The 19,350-nt window shown below is 36.0% G+C and overlaps 1 protein-coding gene across 2 annotated transcripts in view; it reads left to right on the forward strand.

Moving 5' to 3' along the window:
* cdk17 (cyclin dependent kinase 17) overlaps positions 1-19,334 on the forward strand; it is a 63,223-nt gene extending 43,889 nt beyond the window's left edge. For both annotated transcript variants that reach the window (XM_079817218.1, XM_079817219.1), the window contains exons 4-17: positions 5,033-5,166; positions 8,177-8,302; positions 10,694-10,750; positions 11,454-11,568; positions 11,817-11,911; positions 12,023-12,085; positions 12,236-12,359; positions 13,637-13,757; positions 13,914-14,011; positions 15,517-15,622; positions 16,023-16,065; positions 16,418-16,508; positions 16,611-16,688; positions 17,644-19,334. In XM_079817218.1, the coding sequence (XP_079673344.1) occupies positions 5,033-5,166; positions 8,177-8,302; positions 10,694-10,750; positions 11,454-11,568; positions 11,817-11,911; positions 12,023-12,085; positions 12,236-12,359; positions 13,637-13,757; positions 13,914-14,011; positions 15,517-15,622; positions 16,023-16,065; positions 16,418-16,508; positions 16,611-16,688; positions 17,644-17,681 (1,289 nt within the window). In that variant the 3' untranslated portion in view covers positions 17,682-19,334. The remainder of the gene's footprint in view (positions 1-5,032; positions 5,167-8,176; positions 8,303-10,693; positions 10,751-11,453; positions 11,569-11,816; positions 11,912-12,022; positions 12,086-12,235; positions 12,360-13,636; positions 13,758-13,913; positions 14,012-15,516; positions 15,623-16,022; positions 16,066-16,417; positions 16,509-16,610; positions 16,689-17,643) is intronic.
* Positions 19,335-19,350: the final 16 nt, after the last annotated feature.

The following is a 19,350-nucleotide window of genomic DNA, read 5'->3' on the forward strand; positions in this document are numbered from 1 at the left end:
TACTCGCCTTCAACCAATCCCAAATTTGCCAAGACCACACCCACTTTCAGTTTATTGGTTACATCTGTTTGACTGCCAGCAAGCATGTCTTCTCCCTGAAAGTGCTTAATAGACAACACGCATTATATTAATGATCTGCCATGTAAAAAATTCAGATCTGCAGAATCTTGGTGTGTGATGAATATGGGTCGGTCAACCTTTTCTCCCTGTTGTCATGGGAGCAGTCACGTCTAACCCCAGTGTGCATGTGTGGAACCGCGCGTGTGGGTGTTCACACGCAGAGAACACGCTCACACTGGCAGGAAGTGAGTCAGAGGAAGGTTAGTGGGAGGTGACCGAGCAAGAAGTGTGTGTCACAGTTGAACAGTTCCGTCCGGGCTGCTTGTGTTCATGCGTTGTGCTTCCCATACGTGAGGTTATTTACCAGCGTCTCAGACACGAGTCCAGACGTGTCCGTCCACCATTCCCGCTTTCTCATCCATCAACAGCGATGTCAGAGCGCGACCGTTTGTTTATTTGGCACAGATTGTGGAATTTGTAAGCTGTGATGTAAATGTGTTCGATTAAATTATCATCTTGCATTCCCTCGAATAGGATGCATTCCAGGTTGGAGTGATGTCAGGCAGCTCAAGACAGTCTGCAGTTTATTAGAGTTTGACCCACTTTTGTTCTTGCAAGATTTTTCCGTGCCGCACTTTTTATTTGGAAAAGTAGAACACTGCGCTTTCTAGACTTTCACGGCATCAGTTGAAAGACGGCTGGAGGAAAGCAGACGACGGAGCAATAGGGTGCGGCAGACTGATGATATGCGTCAAAATTACTAGTGAGGTTTTCTCAGGCTTGACGGAATGAAAGAGCACAGCGCTTGTGATGTTGAGAGGAGGAGGTAGAAAGAGATGAAAGACAGGAAAGGGAGAGTGAACGGAGGGAAATGGGGTGATCTGCCAGAGCGACTCGTTACCTTGCGGTATGATAGATTAAAAAAACATTGGGCACATTACCTGCGACTGTGCACTCACTGTCAAACTTGCGCACACACACGGCCTCGCTACTTCAAAGACTTCATCTGTGTGACGGGATGCAGAAATGTGGCCGCAGGTTACCAGTCAAATAGCCTTTTCATGAAGCTGGATCTCTCCTCATCTCTCTCTAAGAAATGTCCCGGTCATATTTCACCCCAAAGACAAAAGATGAAAAGCAAATTATATTTGGCAAAAAACATGAAGACTATTTTTAGGAGCATTAAGATTTTTTGCATTGCCATTATTTCAATTGAGATATTTCAAGGTCCCATGGCATGGCATTTTTCTATTATTTTATGTTTCCTGAGGTGTACTTATATTGTTAGTATGATTGTTACATCATAAAATGTCATGATTTAGAAATAAAAGGCATTTTTTCTATACTGCTGTTTGCCCTGTGGCTGAATGCCATGTTTCAAGAGGCGTGTCTGCTGTGAGACTTCAGTAAAAACGCCCACTGTTGTGATTGGCTGACATCTTTGCATTTGAAATGAGCGGAGGGGGCGTGGTTTAACGAGGTCTACGACGCACGAGCTGGTGCCAGAGAGACGGATGGACCTGAGTTCACTTCACATCAGTTCTCAGCATGTCTCAGTTCAGTGAACTGTTGTAGTTACTAGCATATACTTCAGGTTATTAGTTTTTTTCTAGTCGGAGGGACTGTCACTCATGTCAGAAAGTTAGTAACTTTAGTAAATTAGGGATCAGCGCTTACTCGAGACGCGAACCGTTTAGAACGATTCAGTCCGATTTGGTGAACTGGTTCGGTTCACTAAAAAGAACCGATTCAAAAGAATGATTCGTTCGCGAACCGGACATCACGGAGACGGAGCGATTGCTAACAAAGTTATTTCAATTGAGATATTTAAGAATGTTTTTTTTTGTGCCTATTTTTAGAAGCATTTTTGGTAACACTTTTCAATAAGGTTTCATTTGTTAATTACAGTGAACATGGACTGTAAGAATGAACAATACTTCTACGGCATTTATTAATCTTAGTTCATGTTAATCTCAACATTTACTTATACATTATTAAAATTAGGGCTGCACAATATATCGAAATTATCGAAACATCGCAAATGTTCATATCGCGATATGCATATCGCAAGGGCACGCAATATCTGAATAATTTTAATAGGCTACTTCAACATTGTGAAAATTGTACGTTTTAGGTCGATGCATATAGCAGAGAATAGACTGGACTGTTACTTATGTGACTTGCTTGACATTAAAAAGAGTTATTAAAAGCAAACAACTCCTTGCAGTCTCGCGCTGTCTGACACACACTGAAACACACAAGCCGCCTCTTTGAAAGCGTGTGATCCCTTCAGTTCTGTTTTGTGCCTTGTTACACACTCGGAACAGTCAAGCTATTTAAATATTGGCCTTACATTTTTTGTTTGTTTACATTGATGTTAAAATTATATTGTCAGATTTGTGACATAAATATTTGCATAAACACTGCTGGTCACTTTCAGAAGTTGTAGCGATGCTTTCCTTTCCCAGAAAAAATTTGAAATATAAATGGTATCATTCTCAATTTTTAAATAATTGTTTTAATATAATTTAAATAGATTTTACACACTTAAAGCAAAATCGTATTGCATATCGAATATCGCATTATTTAACAAGGATATCGCATGTCGCATTTTTCTTCAATATCGCACAGCCCTAATTAAAATCAAAAGTTGTATTGGTTAACATTAGTTAATACACTGTGAACTAACAATGAACAGTTGTATTTTTATTAACTAACATTAATAACGATTAATAAATACTGTAACAAATATTGCTCATTGTTAGTTAGTTAATAAACTAACTAATGTTAGTTTATAACTAATGTTAATTTTAATTAAGAAAATTCCCCCAATTTATTTTGTTTTATTTTATTTTCAAAATAAATTAAATTCAGTATTGTAAATATTACCTTGACATATACTCACATTTGTTCTTAATTTATCACTTTTGATCAGATTGCAATAATGAGAATTAATGGGGATAATGTGCTCAATTGTCGTTGTGTTATGTTATCTTAGTTTTGTAGTAAAATATAAATATTCCAGAACATTTTAGCAAGATTTACCTTTCTCCCTCTTGTCTGACGATATCAGAGCAGAGAGACAGCAGACAGCTGTGTGCCATTATGGATGGCCCTCTGGTTAGGTACTTTTTACTACCTCGGACAGATAAAAGAACGGGCCGATATGTCACCCTTGGGGGATGCCTTCTTATGAGGTGAGGGCGGAGGGGTCCGCGAGGCAGCAAACAGCCTGCCATAAAACTACAGAGCCACGACCGCACCTTTACACTCTTTTTTCTAGTTCCCAGCTCTCTTTTATGCGGGAATATAATCTCTTCTTCCGGAACAGCTTTTATTTTCCGGTGCTTTTAGTCCGTCCCTTTTCCAAGTACTAAAAGACTGCACGTACAGCCACATGTACAGGAACACGTGTTGACTGGATGGGATTCTTAATTCCTGGCCGCTGGTTTTCAATTTGTGAGTTTCTGTGTTTTTTTATAAACCCCGATTACATCATGATTTGGGCCATGGGCCAGCTCCGATAAGCTGGATCATACTATTATGTAATGGAGAAGTCTTGAGGACATAGTTCATAAACAAAAAAGCACATGGATCGGCACATATTCCTTCTCGGTTTCCTTGTTTTCTGTATAATCCATGCGTCTTTCTCTGGAATCAGGCCATAGGTAAATGTGAATAGAGCATGTGTGCCCGTGTCATGTTTGACTGGTTTTCATGAATATGAAGAACTGCCGGAGAATTATTGACAGATGTGTAGCCTAATGTGCTGTGCGTACACAGCTTTATGTACACAGGTATGAGTGTGTTTGTGTGTGTGTCTTTAAAAGGAAAGAGGATGAATAAGGTCTTTCACTCAAATTGAGGTATCACATGTTGCTTTTCCAACAAACGCGCACACATTAGCTTGATTCCCGAATCACTATCTATTCTACATAGTATGCAAGATTAGTGTGTCCTAAATCATAGTATGTTAAAATATAGTATGCCAAAATGTACTTTGTGAGCTGATCATTAACCATAAGATAATGTAATTGGGGCCTAAAATCCGTTTTGTCAAAGGGGCTAAAAATAAATAACAATAATTCAAAAATTGTTTTGATGACTTTTTGTAACTCATTTGGATTTTTTTTTTTAAAAGTTTAATGTTTTCTTTTAATAAGTTACTATTTTTAAAAGTAATAATTATTCATTTCATTTTATTATTTTTCAAACTTAAATTAAACCATTTTAAATACCTATTTTATTTATTTATTTATTAATTATTTGTAACACTTACAAAAACAAAAAATAAGGTCTCGTTTAGTTAACTTTAGTTAATGTATTAACTAACATGAATTAACAAACATGTTTTTACAAACATTTATTAATCTTTGTTAATGTTAGTTAGATAATAAAAATACAAGTTCATTTTGTTCATGTTAGTCCGCAGTGCATTAACTAATGTTAACAAATACATCTTTTGATTTGAATAATGTATTAGTAAATGTTGAAATTAGCATTAACTAAGATTAATAAATGAAGTATTTCTCATTCGTAATGTAGTTAACAAATGAAACCTAAAACCTGAATTAATCTTTTTTTTATTAAATCGATCCATTAACATATCCATTTTAAATATTCAATATATCAATTTATAATGAGAACTAAACAATAACTTTAAAACAATAACAAAACATTATTATTTTATTTGTATAGTCTTTTTTTTCTTCTTCAAATTACACTCCTCACACTTTGTGGTTTGTGGTATTAAGACTCATTCATAAAACTTATTACATAATCAAACATAAATTATTTTATTGAATATTACTGTAAGCACTGTATAAACTATTGTACATTTTGGGATTCGGACATATACATGTGTATGCTAATAACAACCTCCCATAACTCTGTTAGAGCAGCAGCAGATCTCACACCACATATATCACGCATTTTCATTTTCTAACCTCCTCCTCCTCTTCTTCTCTCCCAGACATTGTTCATGAGAATCTGAAGATGGGTTCGGATGGAGAGAGCGATCAGGCCTCAGGGACGTCCTCGGACGAAGTGCAGTCGCCCACCGGCGTGTGTCTCCGCAACAGAAATCATCGGCGCATATCCATGGAGGTAAGATGGGCCGCGTGCGGCCATAAATTAATCAGCAGCACAAACCTGCCACACGCTCAGTTATTCACAGGAGGAGGCAGAAACACTGCGTGCGTTACCCTGAAAGCTTCAGACTGGGTGATGTGTCACTAAGAGCTTTATTTTTGGCCTTGGGTAGGTGGAGGGATTCCTCTGTTGTCTTTTTTTTCGAAGGTCCCTCTCTCATCTTTTCCTATTTTCTCCCACGCCCTGTTAGTCAGCTTCTCTCTTCCTCCACAATGATTTTTTAATGAGACGATCTGAAGAATTCTGGAGGTCTTGTGGCCAGTTGCAGATGGTGTTAGAGGAATTTCTGCTGTTTGAAAGCTCTCAGGTGTTAAACGTCAATTACAAACCTCAGTTTTGAAGATCTGAGAACTAAGGCATGACATGGTGAAACTAGTCATTGCCTTAACCAGCCCCAACAAGTAACAGGACACTTTGTCAACCCGAATGGTTTCTTTTGTTCAGAATGGTTTGGTTTCTTTTTCTAGGCTAAAGGGGCGGTCACACTGCACTTTTCGTTCTATCCATTCAAACACAAGCTCATGCGAAAAGTTTCGCGTTCCAAAGTTCAAGCTTGGTGAACTCTGAGCTGCGAATTCGCATCACGTGAGGATTCTTCAGAGAGTCACGTCATATCACGACCGTTGCAAGCTAAAAGTCTAGTGTGACCGCGGCTTCATTCAGGCTGCAGGTAAATGGGGCCGAAATTTGATTTATTTTTTGTTTTTGTCATGACAGTATGAACGGCACAAACCACATGGATTTTGATGTTTTCCATTCAGATTTGGGCCACTTCCATATGTGGCCCTAAATCCGATGCCTCAGTCTGATCATTCATATCGGACTTAATGCGACTTTTACGTCACTCTAGAGCAAAATTCATTACAATTCTATGCTTATGGGAGTCGCTTCAAAAATTTTACATACCCAAAGTTATCAAGACAGTTGCAAATGGTAGTCAGTGATGGACAGAGCTCATAAGTATTACAGTGACAGCTCTATATACAAGCAAAACATGAGGTATCATAAATGTTTAAAAACTCTGCGCTTGCCTGCGCTTAAACATAGACAACACCCACTGTAGAATCTCATTGGTCCAAATTCCAACTCCTCATAACTATGTAGTAAACATCAACTATTTTCTGATTGGCTGTGAGTGGTGCACCGTGTGGTACTTTCACTTTGTGAGGACAGAAAGATCACTGGAAACGGGCGTCGCGTTTGGTTAGGACGGTGTCAGACTGAATTTCAAATCATCATCTGTGTCTGTCCGGTTTGGGCCGCAGTTTGATATTAAATACCGGCTTCCTCTGTTACCGCACACAAGGATCTGAAAGGAGTGAATTCTGCCTTTTTTCTCACTCCCTATTCCCTTTCTTTATCATTTACATTCTCTATTCTCTTCTCTGCAGTACAATGTTAAAAAGAAGGTTTAAAAACCCAGTTTTTGAAATAGAAAAACGTCCTCTCTATCAGAACCTGAACACATCAAGACATTCGCGTCACACTCTTGCTACATACAGCATATAAAGCTTCTTATTCTGGACTTTTAATTGCAAACCTCAGTCCGAACTAGTTATTTGACCATGTGTTCTTCACTCTCCCGGTCTCCGGGGTTCTGTTGCCCCCCGCTGTATGAATTGGGTTACTGCGGCTAAATGCACATTTGGTAAATGGCAATAAATATTTAGATATTGTTTAACAATAAAATATGGGATATTGTTTAACATCTCATAAAGAGGTGTTCAGGTCATATTTTACCCCTTAATAAATTAAGAGGAAAAAAAGAAATTGCATAAAGGGTAAAGAAAATAGTCTACTATTATGATTTTGGTAACACTTTACAATAAGGTTTGTTAGTTAACATTAGTTTACTACATTAGTTAACATGAACTAATAATGAACTGCACATATTTATCTTCGTTAATATTAATTTCGACATTTACTAATGCATTATTAAAATCTTGCTAACATTAGTTAATGCACTGTGAAGACACATGAACTAACCATGAACAGCTGGATTTTTTTATGTTAACAAAGATTAACTAATGCTGAACAGAGGTGTTGTTCATGGTTAGTTCATGTTAACTAATGCATTAACTAATGTTAACTAATACAACCTTATTGTAAAGTGTTGATTTGAAGACAAAAAAACATGATTTTTTTTACGTTTATCTCAGTTTCATACATTTGAGCTCATTTCAGCCCCCGAAATCTCATTAATAAACACAACAAACATATTTATATAATATAAATAATAAGTAATTTCTGACTTTTGCATACACGTTTGTAAGATTTCTTTCTGTCATTTCCCCCTTAATGCTCTGTCATGCATCTGGATGTTTCACTTTTGAGATTTTCATTATTCTCAAAGTCACTGACGATTGAGTCTCATTAGATTCTCATTACTGTGACAGTTATGAAAATCATGCTGTCTAGAGACTATAAATAATAGCTCAAATTGTTTTATTTTGCGTTGCAGATATGAGAATTGATGGGGGAATGTTCTTAATTCAAGAATAATGTTATTAAAAGCAATGCAAAAACTATCAATCCAGAATATTATGTTTCTTTTGATTTTAGGGTGAAATATTCACCCCTCATTCAACCTGGACTAGTACACAAGTATTGGACTGATGTGCTACCCAATGAGTTTACTTCACGCTGCACGCTTCTTTATCAGTTGCCTGTGGGTGGAGAAAAAAGACATGTGAGAGAGATGTAAATAGAGGAGATTCAAAGCATGATGGAGGGTTATTTATGGAAGATGCTAATGCTTTGGTTTGAGAGTGGCTTTATGAAGTCACACTATCTTTTTTTAAAACACACACACACAATGCTTTCAGACGAGACACACATACCAATTGAAAATTAGTCACCAAGCATCAATTTTTAATCTGACCTCGTCTTTGATATGAACCCAGCTAATTTTGTCCCTTGCGACTGACTTGTTTGCATATGTGTGTGTGTGATTTTTTTTTTTCAGGACCTGAATAAACGCTTGTCTTTGCCTGCTGATATCCGGATTCCTGACGGTTACCTGGAAAAGCTACAGTTGAGCAGCCCGCCATTTGACCAACCCCTCAGCCGACGATCACGTAGAGCCTCGCTGGTAAGTTTGCGCTCTTAAACCCTTAGGTCGTCTTTATAAAGGTTTAACGACATTAACACGAAATGTCATATTTGCTCCCTGCTAGTCTCAAGTATGTTTTTGTGCTTCCTCTAAACCACATAAACATGGCAAACCCCCTCATTTCATCTCAGTAGCAAATGAAGGTTACGCAATATGCTGTGCGCCTCTTTGTTGAGCATATCTGGAGTAGAGCATGATGGAACATCTACCTAGCAACCACGCTGCATAGCAACACAACTCCATATTAGTTTTCTCATTTGACATGAATGGCTGTGAGATCATGGTGTTCAAGATTAATAAAACCTTATTGTTTACTCTCAAACACAATGCGGGATTTATGTCGATTATTCAGTCTGGCCGGGTTAAAACTATTACATGGCTGTCAAACAGCGAGCCATTGTCACGCTTAGAGAAATTGGTTTAAACATTGAGAGGGATCGTTTTAAAAACAAGCGCTTTCTGAGTGACGCTAATGCTGTGTTTCAGATCTGTTTTTATGGCCAGTTCTTCTGAAAATGATAAATCTGTCAGCATTTACTCATCCTCAGGTCGTACCAAACCAGTTTGACATCCTTTCTTCTGTGGAACACAACTGATGTTTTGCACAATGTAGAATATGCTTTTAATAATCAATGCAATGGAATCATTCAATAACTAGAACCTATCAAGCTCCAAAAAGCATTATTTTTATTCCTGCTCTGGGTAATATGATCTGTATTCTATCCATTGTTCTAGCAGCTCTTTTCATCCATCCATCCATCCATCCACCCATCCATCGATCTATCTATCTATCTATCTATCTATCTATCTATCTATCTATCTATCTATCTATCTATCTATCTATCTATCTATCTATCTATCTATCTATCTATCTATCTATCTATCTATCTATCTATCTATCTATCTATCTATCTATCTATCTATCTATCTATCTATCTATCTATCTATCTGTCTATCTGTCTATCTGTCTGTCTATCTATCTGTGTCTGTTGTTCTAGCTTTGTCTGTCTGTCTGTCTATCTGTCTGTCTATTGTTCTGTCTGTCTGTCAGTCTGTCTATCATTCTATCTATCATTCTGTCTATCCGTCTGTCTGTCTGTCTGTCTATCGTTCTATCTATCATTTGTGCAGCTCTTTTGTGCTATATCGTTCTATTGTTCTATCTATCGTTCTAGCTTTATCTGTCTATCTATTGTTCTATCTATCATTTTTTCTGTCTGTCATTCTATCTATCGTTATAGCTTTATCCGTCTGTCTATCTGTCTGTCTATTGTTCTATTTATCATTCTGTCTGTCTGTCTGTCTATTGTTCTATCTATCATTCTGTCTTTCTGTCTGTCTATCGTTCTATCTATCATTCTCTCTATCCGTCTGTCTGTCTGTCTATCTATCGTTTTATCTATCGTTTGTGCAGCTCTTTTGTGCTATATCGTTCTATTGTTCTATTTATTGTTCTATCTATCGTACGTTACATCTAACATTCCATCTATCTTTCTAGCAACCCTTTTGTACTTTCTATCATATCATTCAATTATGAAGTCCATAAGGCTTTTGCACTTCATTATGATCAGAGAATAACAGCTCATACAAAACTATCATATATATGCCTTTATAAGACTTATTGAAATATAGTGCACAAACCATATGGGCTACTTTTAAAGTGCTTTTTTTTTTTTAAATCTCATTGTACATACTTTATTGTATGCAAAATGCAATTTTGAAGAACTTTTATGTTCCATAGATGGAAAGAGTCAAATGAATTTGGAATTACATGAGTGTTTTGGTTTTGCACTGTTCACATTTTAGCTTGAGCTGCTCTTTTAAGAGTAAAAGATTACATCTGAGGAATATTAAGCTCAAGTTAATGAGTACACAGTCCACAGCAAGCTTTTCAAAACAACATGGACTGCTGCAGATAATGCCCAGTGTGTCGTTACGAACATTGTGTCGTTCTCTCAGTTGAGCACAAAGGCACATACCATGTTCTTTGTCTGTAGGCCACATACATTGGGGGTTTTGCATGTGAAAAGCCCCCTGCTTTTGCGTCTGGGTTTACTTGGCATCCATTGTTCTTAGCTGTCATCCGTCTAAGTCGTCCCCACCTCCGAACCTCCATGTGTGTAAAGTAGAAGGGGTCTATGTTGTTGTTCTGGTGCCCCCTGGTGCCCGTGGGAGTTTGAAGTGTGTGCGCGGGTGTGAGATTTAATGGCTTTGTCTTGGAAATGATTTTGGCTGCAGATATCAGAGACAGCGAGCAACACTCCAGACACGTGTTTCTCGCTGATAAGGTCTGTTGAACACATGCAGGCTGCTCAGCTAATACCTGATCTCATTAATGAAGTAATCTCTCTCTTTTTCTTTTTTTTATAGTCAGAAATCGGCTTTGGGAAACTGGAGACCTACATCAAACTGGACAAGTTGGGAGAGGTACGGTCTAGTACTGACCTTTCATTATTTCACCCTCATCAGCTGTCAGAAATGGCCATTTAAAAGTGATAATCATATAACTGAGTGTGTTCATAATAAGGGGGTTATTGTTATATAAGGGGGTTATTTTTCAAAGTTCGGTAACACTTTATTTTAGTGTACTTACTATAGTAATAATAGTAAATCATTTATAATTACATGCAAGTGACCCTAAACCTAACCCTATTGTAAGTACTTGTTATTAATTAATTTTACTCTATGATTAAACAAGGGCAACATAAACAAAATAAAGCGCAACCCAAAGTACTATTAGTTTCTTTTGTTAGTTGTACAGTAGGGACATAATTATTGGTTGGTACTTATCAGTAAATTATTAATCTGTTGACTACATTTTTAGTGTAAAAGTTTTCGTTGTACAATACTGATGTAATATTTATTTATTACAACTGTTGACATAGTTGATACTTGTCAGTAAATTGTTAACTAAATCCCTGGTGTAAAAGTTTTAGTGGTACAATATTGATGTAGTATTTATCTATTTTTAAAACTGATAACATTAGTTGATAGTTGTCAGTAAATTGGTCATCTGTTAACTACATCCATAGTGTAAAACTTGGAGAAAATTCCTTAATGATCCTTAAATATTTTATGCAAACCAAAACTCTGTGCGTACATTGAAATAATTGCTGTAATTGTATTATAGGGGACGTATGCCACCGTTTTCAAGGGGCGGAGCAAATTGACGGACAACCTGGTAGCTTTGAAGGAGATCCGGTTGGAGCATGAGGAGGGCGCTCCATGCACAGCTATTAGAGAGGGTGAGGAGTCTCTCTCTCTCTCTCTCTCTCTCTCTCTCTCTCTCTCTCTCTCTCTCTCTCTCTCTCTCTCTCTCTCAATCAATAAGTAAAAAAAAAATTTGAGTACATTTTTAGAAACAAGAAAATGATTAATAACAAGAAAATTCAATTAAAGAAAAGACAATTAAAAATGAAAATGTAATCTCTCTCTCTCTCAGATACTAATGTTGATATTGCTCTGATCTATTCTGCAATTTTGTCTCTTTCAGTGTCATTATTGAAGGATTTAAAGCACGCCAATATCGTCACGCTTCATGATATTGTCCACACGGACAAATCCCTCACTCTCGTTTTTGAGTACCTGGTGAGCGAATGTCCCATGCTGCTCCTTTTTGTTGCTGTGTGCCATTCCGTTCCCCGTTCCATCTGCTTCTCGTTCTGTTTATTTATTTGTTTTCCCATGGCTTTCCTGTAGGACAAAGATCTGAAGCAGTACATGGACGATTGTGGAAACATCATGAGTATGCACAACGTTAAGGTCTGTCCTGTGTCCGTTTACAGTTATCAAGCAATTTATTTTGCACCAAATGGATTTAACTAAACAAATAGTTGTGTATTAGTGCAATGTAACACACTTTGAATGTTTCTGTTTGTGGTCTTCTAAACTGTAGTCCATGTGTGGTTCTAGATCTTCCTGTATCAGATCTTGCGAGGGCTGGCGTACTGCCACAAACGTAAGGTTCTGCACCGGGACCTGAAACCACAGAACCTGCTCATCAATGAGAGGGGTGAACTCAAACTGGCTGACTTTGGTATGTGTAACACAGCGCGATCAGATTAATGAAATAAATGTGTCCTGTCCCCTTTGTTTGCTTCAGTATATTCAACAACTGTATATATATATACAGAGAGAGAGAGAGAGAGAGAGAGAGAGAGAGAGAGACACACATATACATATATGCGCGTGTGTAAAAGAAAAGCTACACAAAAAATATGTGTGTGTGAAATATTCATATATACATTGTTATTGTTATACATACAAAAATATGTTAAAGTTAAGCATTTAAAATGAATTACATACATTATATAGTATAATATATAATAATATATTTATTACATAATTACATTTATTTATATATGTATGTATGTGTGTGTATGTATACACATATATATACATATACACATACACATACACATACACATACACATACACATACACATACACATACACATACACATACACATACACATACACATAAAATGAATTACATACATTATATAGTATAATATATAATAATATATTTATTACATAATTACATTTATTTATATATGTATGTATGTGTGTGTATGTATATATATGTGTATATATATATATATATATATATATATATATATATATATATATATATATATATATATATATATATATATATATATATATATATATATATATATATATATATATATATATATATATATATATATATATATATATATATATATATACATATACATATACATATACACATATACATACACATATATATATACACATACATATACACATACACATACACATACACATACACATACACATACATATACATATATATATATATATATATATATATATATATATATATATATATATATATATATATATACATATATATACATACATATACATATACACATATATATATATATACATACATATACATATACACATATATACATACATATATATACATACATACATATACACATATATACCATTAAATTAAACATTTAAAATTATGTGTATATAAAATGTATGTTACTTGTATATTATATGCTGTACATATATTGAAATTAAATAAAAAATGTATGTGAATACAGTATATATATATGTGTGTGTGTGAAATATTTCATAAATACATTGTTATTGTTATACATATAAAAATTGGTTAAAAAGGTTAAGCATTTAAAATGAATTACACACATATATAGTATAATATATAATAATATATTTATTACATAATAACATTCATTTATATATATATATATATACACACTTCATATTTTGCTCTTTGTTTGCTCGTGTTTGTAGGTCTAGCACGAGCCAAGTCTGTTCCCACGAAGACTTACTCTAATGAGGTGGTGACCTTATGGTACAGACCTCCTGATGTACTGCTGGGATCCTCAGAGTATTCCACACAGATCGATATGTGGTGGGTTGTGTGTGTGTGTGTGTGTGTGTCTGTCTGCGTGTGTGTGTTGCAGTGCTCATTTACATTCAGCTTTCATCATTTACATCCCATCTTTTCCTGTATGTCTGCAGACAATTGCTCTGTCTTATCCTCTCTCGTGATCTCTGTCTGTCTCAGGGGTGTTGGATGTATATTTTATGAAATGGCTGCAGGTCGGCCGCTGTTCCCAGGATCCACCGTTGAAGATGAGCTGCATCTAATCTTCAGGTTACTGGGTAAGCAGTCACACACTACACTCATGCTCACGTCCAGCTCTCCAACTGAATGATTCAATTCAGAGCCTGAGTGATGAAACGCACACTGAAACTCCAGACATTACGACACTAAACATGCACGCACACTCTCACACCAGATGTGTCATAGTGCTGAGGCTTAGAAGTGCTTCTCACCTGCTTTATAAACAAACTGCACCCATCTGAGCTGCCATGCTTCTTATACACACACACACTTTTGCATGGAAACTGTGAGATCACATGGTAGGTTACCACAGTTCAGTTGAAATACTGTCCGGCTGACTCTCACCTGATGCGTTCCACTGCTCATCTTGGTGTGGAAATAGAAGTTTTAAACGGCCATGTATGTTTTATAGTTTTCAAAACTATAGTTGTTGCTTTGGATAAAATCATCTGGCAAATGCATAAATGTAAATAAATCACTCTTTAAGTAATTTACAGTCTTCCCCCTGTCTAGAAATATCAAGGAATTTATAAAATAGTGGTTTTCAGCAGTTCTATGTTTTTATATTTGTGTTTTTATAGCTTTTTGAATTAGCTTTTAGTTTTATATTTTTAGTTTCCATGTTAATTATAGTAATGCTATGTGCTTTGGTCTTTTTTTTTCTTATTATTTTGCTATTAAGGTTTAATTTTTATGATTTTTTTTCTGTTTTAGTTTTTATTTTCATTTAATAATTTTAGTGCTTCAACTGTATTTCAGTTTATTGCCACTGCAACAATACTCATTTTTGTTTAGTTTACGTTTTTCAACTAATATTTATTTTTGATTTTGTTTCAGCTCTATTTCAATTAACAGAAATGTTTTTAATAGTTTTAACGTTAGTTGCAATGACAATAACGCTGGTTTTCAGTCCTGGAAAAGGAATGGAAATTATTAGAATCTTAAAAATTCTAGAAATTTCTATAGTGAATATACATTTTCCCCATAATCTCAAATTCCTTTAGCTAGAGATTAGCTCTTTGCAATTTCTATAAAATTATATTTTTCATATAAATCCTTAAGTAAATAAAAATGACCGGAAAGATCATGGTCAAAAGGAGTAAAATTTAAGTAATGTAAATCCAAATTGTATCTTTATCAAATCTGAATTGTTATGGATGCACAATATATCAGTGATAATATTGTTGTCCAATAAAAATATATATATCATTTATATAATAAATTCACTCACACGCACACTCGCTCTCACTCGCACTCACACTCGCACACACACTCACAAGCACTCACTCGAACACACGCGCGCGCACACACACACACACACACTAACTCACGCAAACACACACACACACTCACTCACTCACTCTCGCTCCTCACTCACTCACTCACTCACTCACTCTCACTCACTTTTTTGGCCAATCATTTTCAGTTATTGGCCATAGCAACATAAATATCAGCTCTGTTTAGAAATGTTTAACCATGTTTTTCAAGTAGTGCTAAAATGCAGGCAGGGTCTTAAGTAAAAAGTTTGCCTTTGTTTGATCAGGTACACCTACAGAGGACAACTGGCCCGGCATCTCGTCCATCGAAGAGTTCAAATCCTACAACTTCCCCAAATACAAGCCTCAGCCCTTCATCAATCATGCGCCCAGGTACCTGCACTGTATCTGTGTGTGTGTGTGTGTACAGGTGCTACATTGCCGTTTCATATAGCGTTTGTTATGAGTTTGTGTACTCAGTGCCTTTGCTGTGGCTACAGTGTGTTTGTCTTGCCACACAGAGCAAATGACCATGACCTCAAAGCCTGTGTGTGATTGTGAGTGTGCCGATGCGGCTGTGGGAAAGTTTGTGTATATTCTGGTGTATGTTAGAAACGTGTGCGTGCCAGTAAAGCAGGATTTCCTGTGGAATTTCTGAGGCCGGTTGCTTCCTTCCTCACATTTGCCAGTCTGATTTGTCAACCTGGCGATGGTTACATCTCTCTCTCTCTCTCTCTCTCTCTCTCTCTCTCTCTCTCTCTCTCTCTCTCTCACCCTCCTTTTCTATCTACAGGTTGGATACTGAAGGAATAGAGCTGTTATTGTCTTTTCTAAGGGTAAGAATATGCCAGAACAATGGATTACATTAAATATACACTTATTATATCAAACAATATTAGGGTCAGTGACTTTCATTCAGAGCTATTACTTGTTAAAGAGGTGTACTCTCATTCAAGATGTAGGGGAAATGTTAGCATGTTAATATTATTTAATTTATAATAATACTACTAGTAGTAGTCATAGTAATAATAATAAAATATTAGACATTTTTCACACATTTAAATGTAACTACATTTTTAAAAGATTTTCCTTTATCTTGGATTTATCTTTATCTTTTATTAATAAACTAAACAACCCTTTGGCAGTCTGACAGAGTCATCCTCTTTTATTTTAATGTTTTCTCCATAGTATGAGTCCAAGAAGAGGATCTCTGCAGATGAATCGATGAAACACCCCTACTTCAAGAGTCTGGGCATGCGTGTGCACACACTGCCAGAGAGTGAGTGCCCTTACACACAAACACACACACACTGCTCATACACACATGGCATAATAATCACTCATATATCCTCATTCTCATGATGTGCTGTGGTTTCTGCAGGCATATCCATATTTACACTGAAGGAAGTGCAGCTTCAGAGGGACCCCGGTTACCGGAATTCCTCGTACCCAGAGACAGGTATGCGTTTGCTTTGATCAGTGCTCTGTAAACATATTCAGAAACTTCAGAAAGTTATAATGCTCAAGGCACTGATTGTAATAGCCCAATATATATTATATTGACCGGGTCAAGTAATGTGGATGATTTTGGGCAATTATTTAAAAAGAGATTAAGATTAACGGATACCAGTGCCTCTTAAGATATAACTATTGTATAAAATAAGTGTTAATTTTTTCTCAAAATGTATTCTTTAAAATTCTTTAAATGTCTTTAAAAAAATGTTTTTAAATAAATATTTTAAGTAAATTATTTAAATTTAAAACAAAAATTAATATATATCCTAAAATATAATATATTTTATATATTTTAAAATATTTTTTTATCATTTTGTACCTTTGTGCACCCTGTTTTCTCATCTAATATATAGCTACATCTAATATAACATACATTTAATAGCTAAATATATTTTATAGTTATATTTAATATATTATAATATTTTTCAATATATGAATTTCAATATATATATATATATATATATATATATATATATATATATATATATATATATATATATATATATATATATATATATATATATATATATGTATATGTAATGCAGAATTTCAATCCCATTTTAAATAATATTCTTATAAATTTTTATTTGATGCATTTGTTATTTTTTTTAATTATTTTGTAATCTAATAATAATCCTCTAATAATATAACGAATATATTTTAAAACTGCATACATTTTAAATGAATTATATTTTAGAACATTTATTTCTGTCATCTAATAAAACAATACATTTAATAACTAAATATATTTAATATATATTTATTTATTTATTTGTGTTGGTGTAACTTATTTGTATAAATATTAATTTAAACATATTTTTTTCAGAATGAATCTGTAACCTTGTACACCGGGTTCTCTCCTCCTCTTCATTCTCTTCCTTCTGTCTCTCCCCTCACAGGAAACAGCAAGAACAGACGGCAGAGCATGCTGTTTTAAGCTCCGTTCCCTCGCACTCTTGCCCATCACAAACACACACTCTCACACAAGCACACACACAAACACATATACACACACTGGACGGATCAGGTCGATGGCTCTTATTCCGTGACTGTGTTGTAAAGACTAACTGACTAGTCCCCCTCGCTCTCTGAGAGAGGGTGTTTGTTGCGTGTGCATGCGTGGTGAAGGGGATCGGTTGAACCCGGTGTCTCCCTACCCCCCCAGTGTCCCGCCTCCAGCATGCAGCCTTGAGCCAGAATGCCCATCAGCCCCTCGTCTGGACGCCTTCCCACGTGTGACGCTTAGGGTGTGTGAATGTGTATATATTTATTGACGGAGGAGTTGTTTTGCTGCTAATTGACTACTGTCTCTTCGTAACTTCCTCACTCTTGCGCGACCCTCCTGGTTGTCTAGGACACATCAGTCCCACGTTGATACTCCTTTTTTTTTTTTTTTTTTAAAGAATGATTCGAGTTCTGCTTGAATGTTGATATCGCAGCTGTCCATTTGTTGTGTTGCTTTTACAGAGGTGGAACGCATATACGAGTGTTTTGAATTTACTTTTGATTTTCCTGGCATGGTGATGTCGCTTCAAGACAAACCGAACGTACTGAAAAAAAACCCTTTACTTCTCAAATATTCATTCCTCACATTTTAAAGCATCATTTCAAGAGAAAAGAGTGGATATGTTCCTCAAAGGCCGCGTCACGTGAACGGCCTGCTCAACCAGGGACCATCTCAACCAGGTGGGCTTCAGAAAGCCGCAAAACGAGGGTGGAAAAAACAAACACTGGACCAGCAGGAACTTTGTGACCTCACCGCTCCTTAACTTTCCCCTCTTTTGCATTCATTCGTTCATTCACAGCGACAACTGTAGTGCTTGTTTTGTCCGAATTTTTATTTCTTTCTTTTACAGTTGGAGCTCCTGATGCATCATCAAAACCAGTTGCAAATGACTTTTCCCTATTAATAGAGCTCCTCTGTAGCTTCCGAGTGTGTGCGACGTTTGTGAAAGAGCGAGAAAGTGTGGGTGTATGTGTGAAATATGGAGATCAGCAACTGTACAGAGCCCATTGCTCCATGCAAGTGATGGCTATGAAGATGAGCTAGTTTCATTAACAGTATTAAGAGATTTTTTTTAATGTTACATATTGACTCTTCTGTGAATAATGGTATCTTAAAGTGGCATGTTGGAGTCCGACTGTCCCACATGTGTGCTTGATTTTATTCAGAAGAGAAAAAAAGATATTGTGTGTATAAAAAGAAAAAGTAACGACACCACAACAACAAAAAAACTTTTTTGACAGCAGCGTTGGACCAATGTTTCTTTTCCCCAGCATTTATAAACATGAAGAACCCAGAAGATATCAGATTTTAAATGACTGTTTTTTGTTTTTCTGAACTGACAGATGTTGATTAATATTGTAAAACCGGAGTCGATTGTTTCTGGAGAATGCGTGCGCGAGTGTGTGCGTGATTGCGTGTGTAGACGTACGTGACGCATGGAATGCGTGTTGTCCTGTAAGCTCCGCCTCCGTGAAACTGACGCTCTCAGAACAACGGCTGTCGGTTGAATTGACCGTTTAACTCTTTGTACTGCAGATATTTATTTCTCTTAATCAGTGAAGTAAACATGGTCTGTTTCATACAGCTAACTCTCTGTCGT

Source organism: Gobio gobio (genome assembly GCF_949357685.1).
Source record: "Gobio gobio genome assembly, chromosome: 5".
NCBI lineage: Eukaryota > Metazoa > Chordata > Actinopteri > Cypriniformes > Gobionidae > Gobio > Gobio gobio.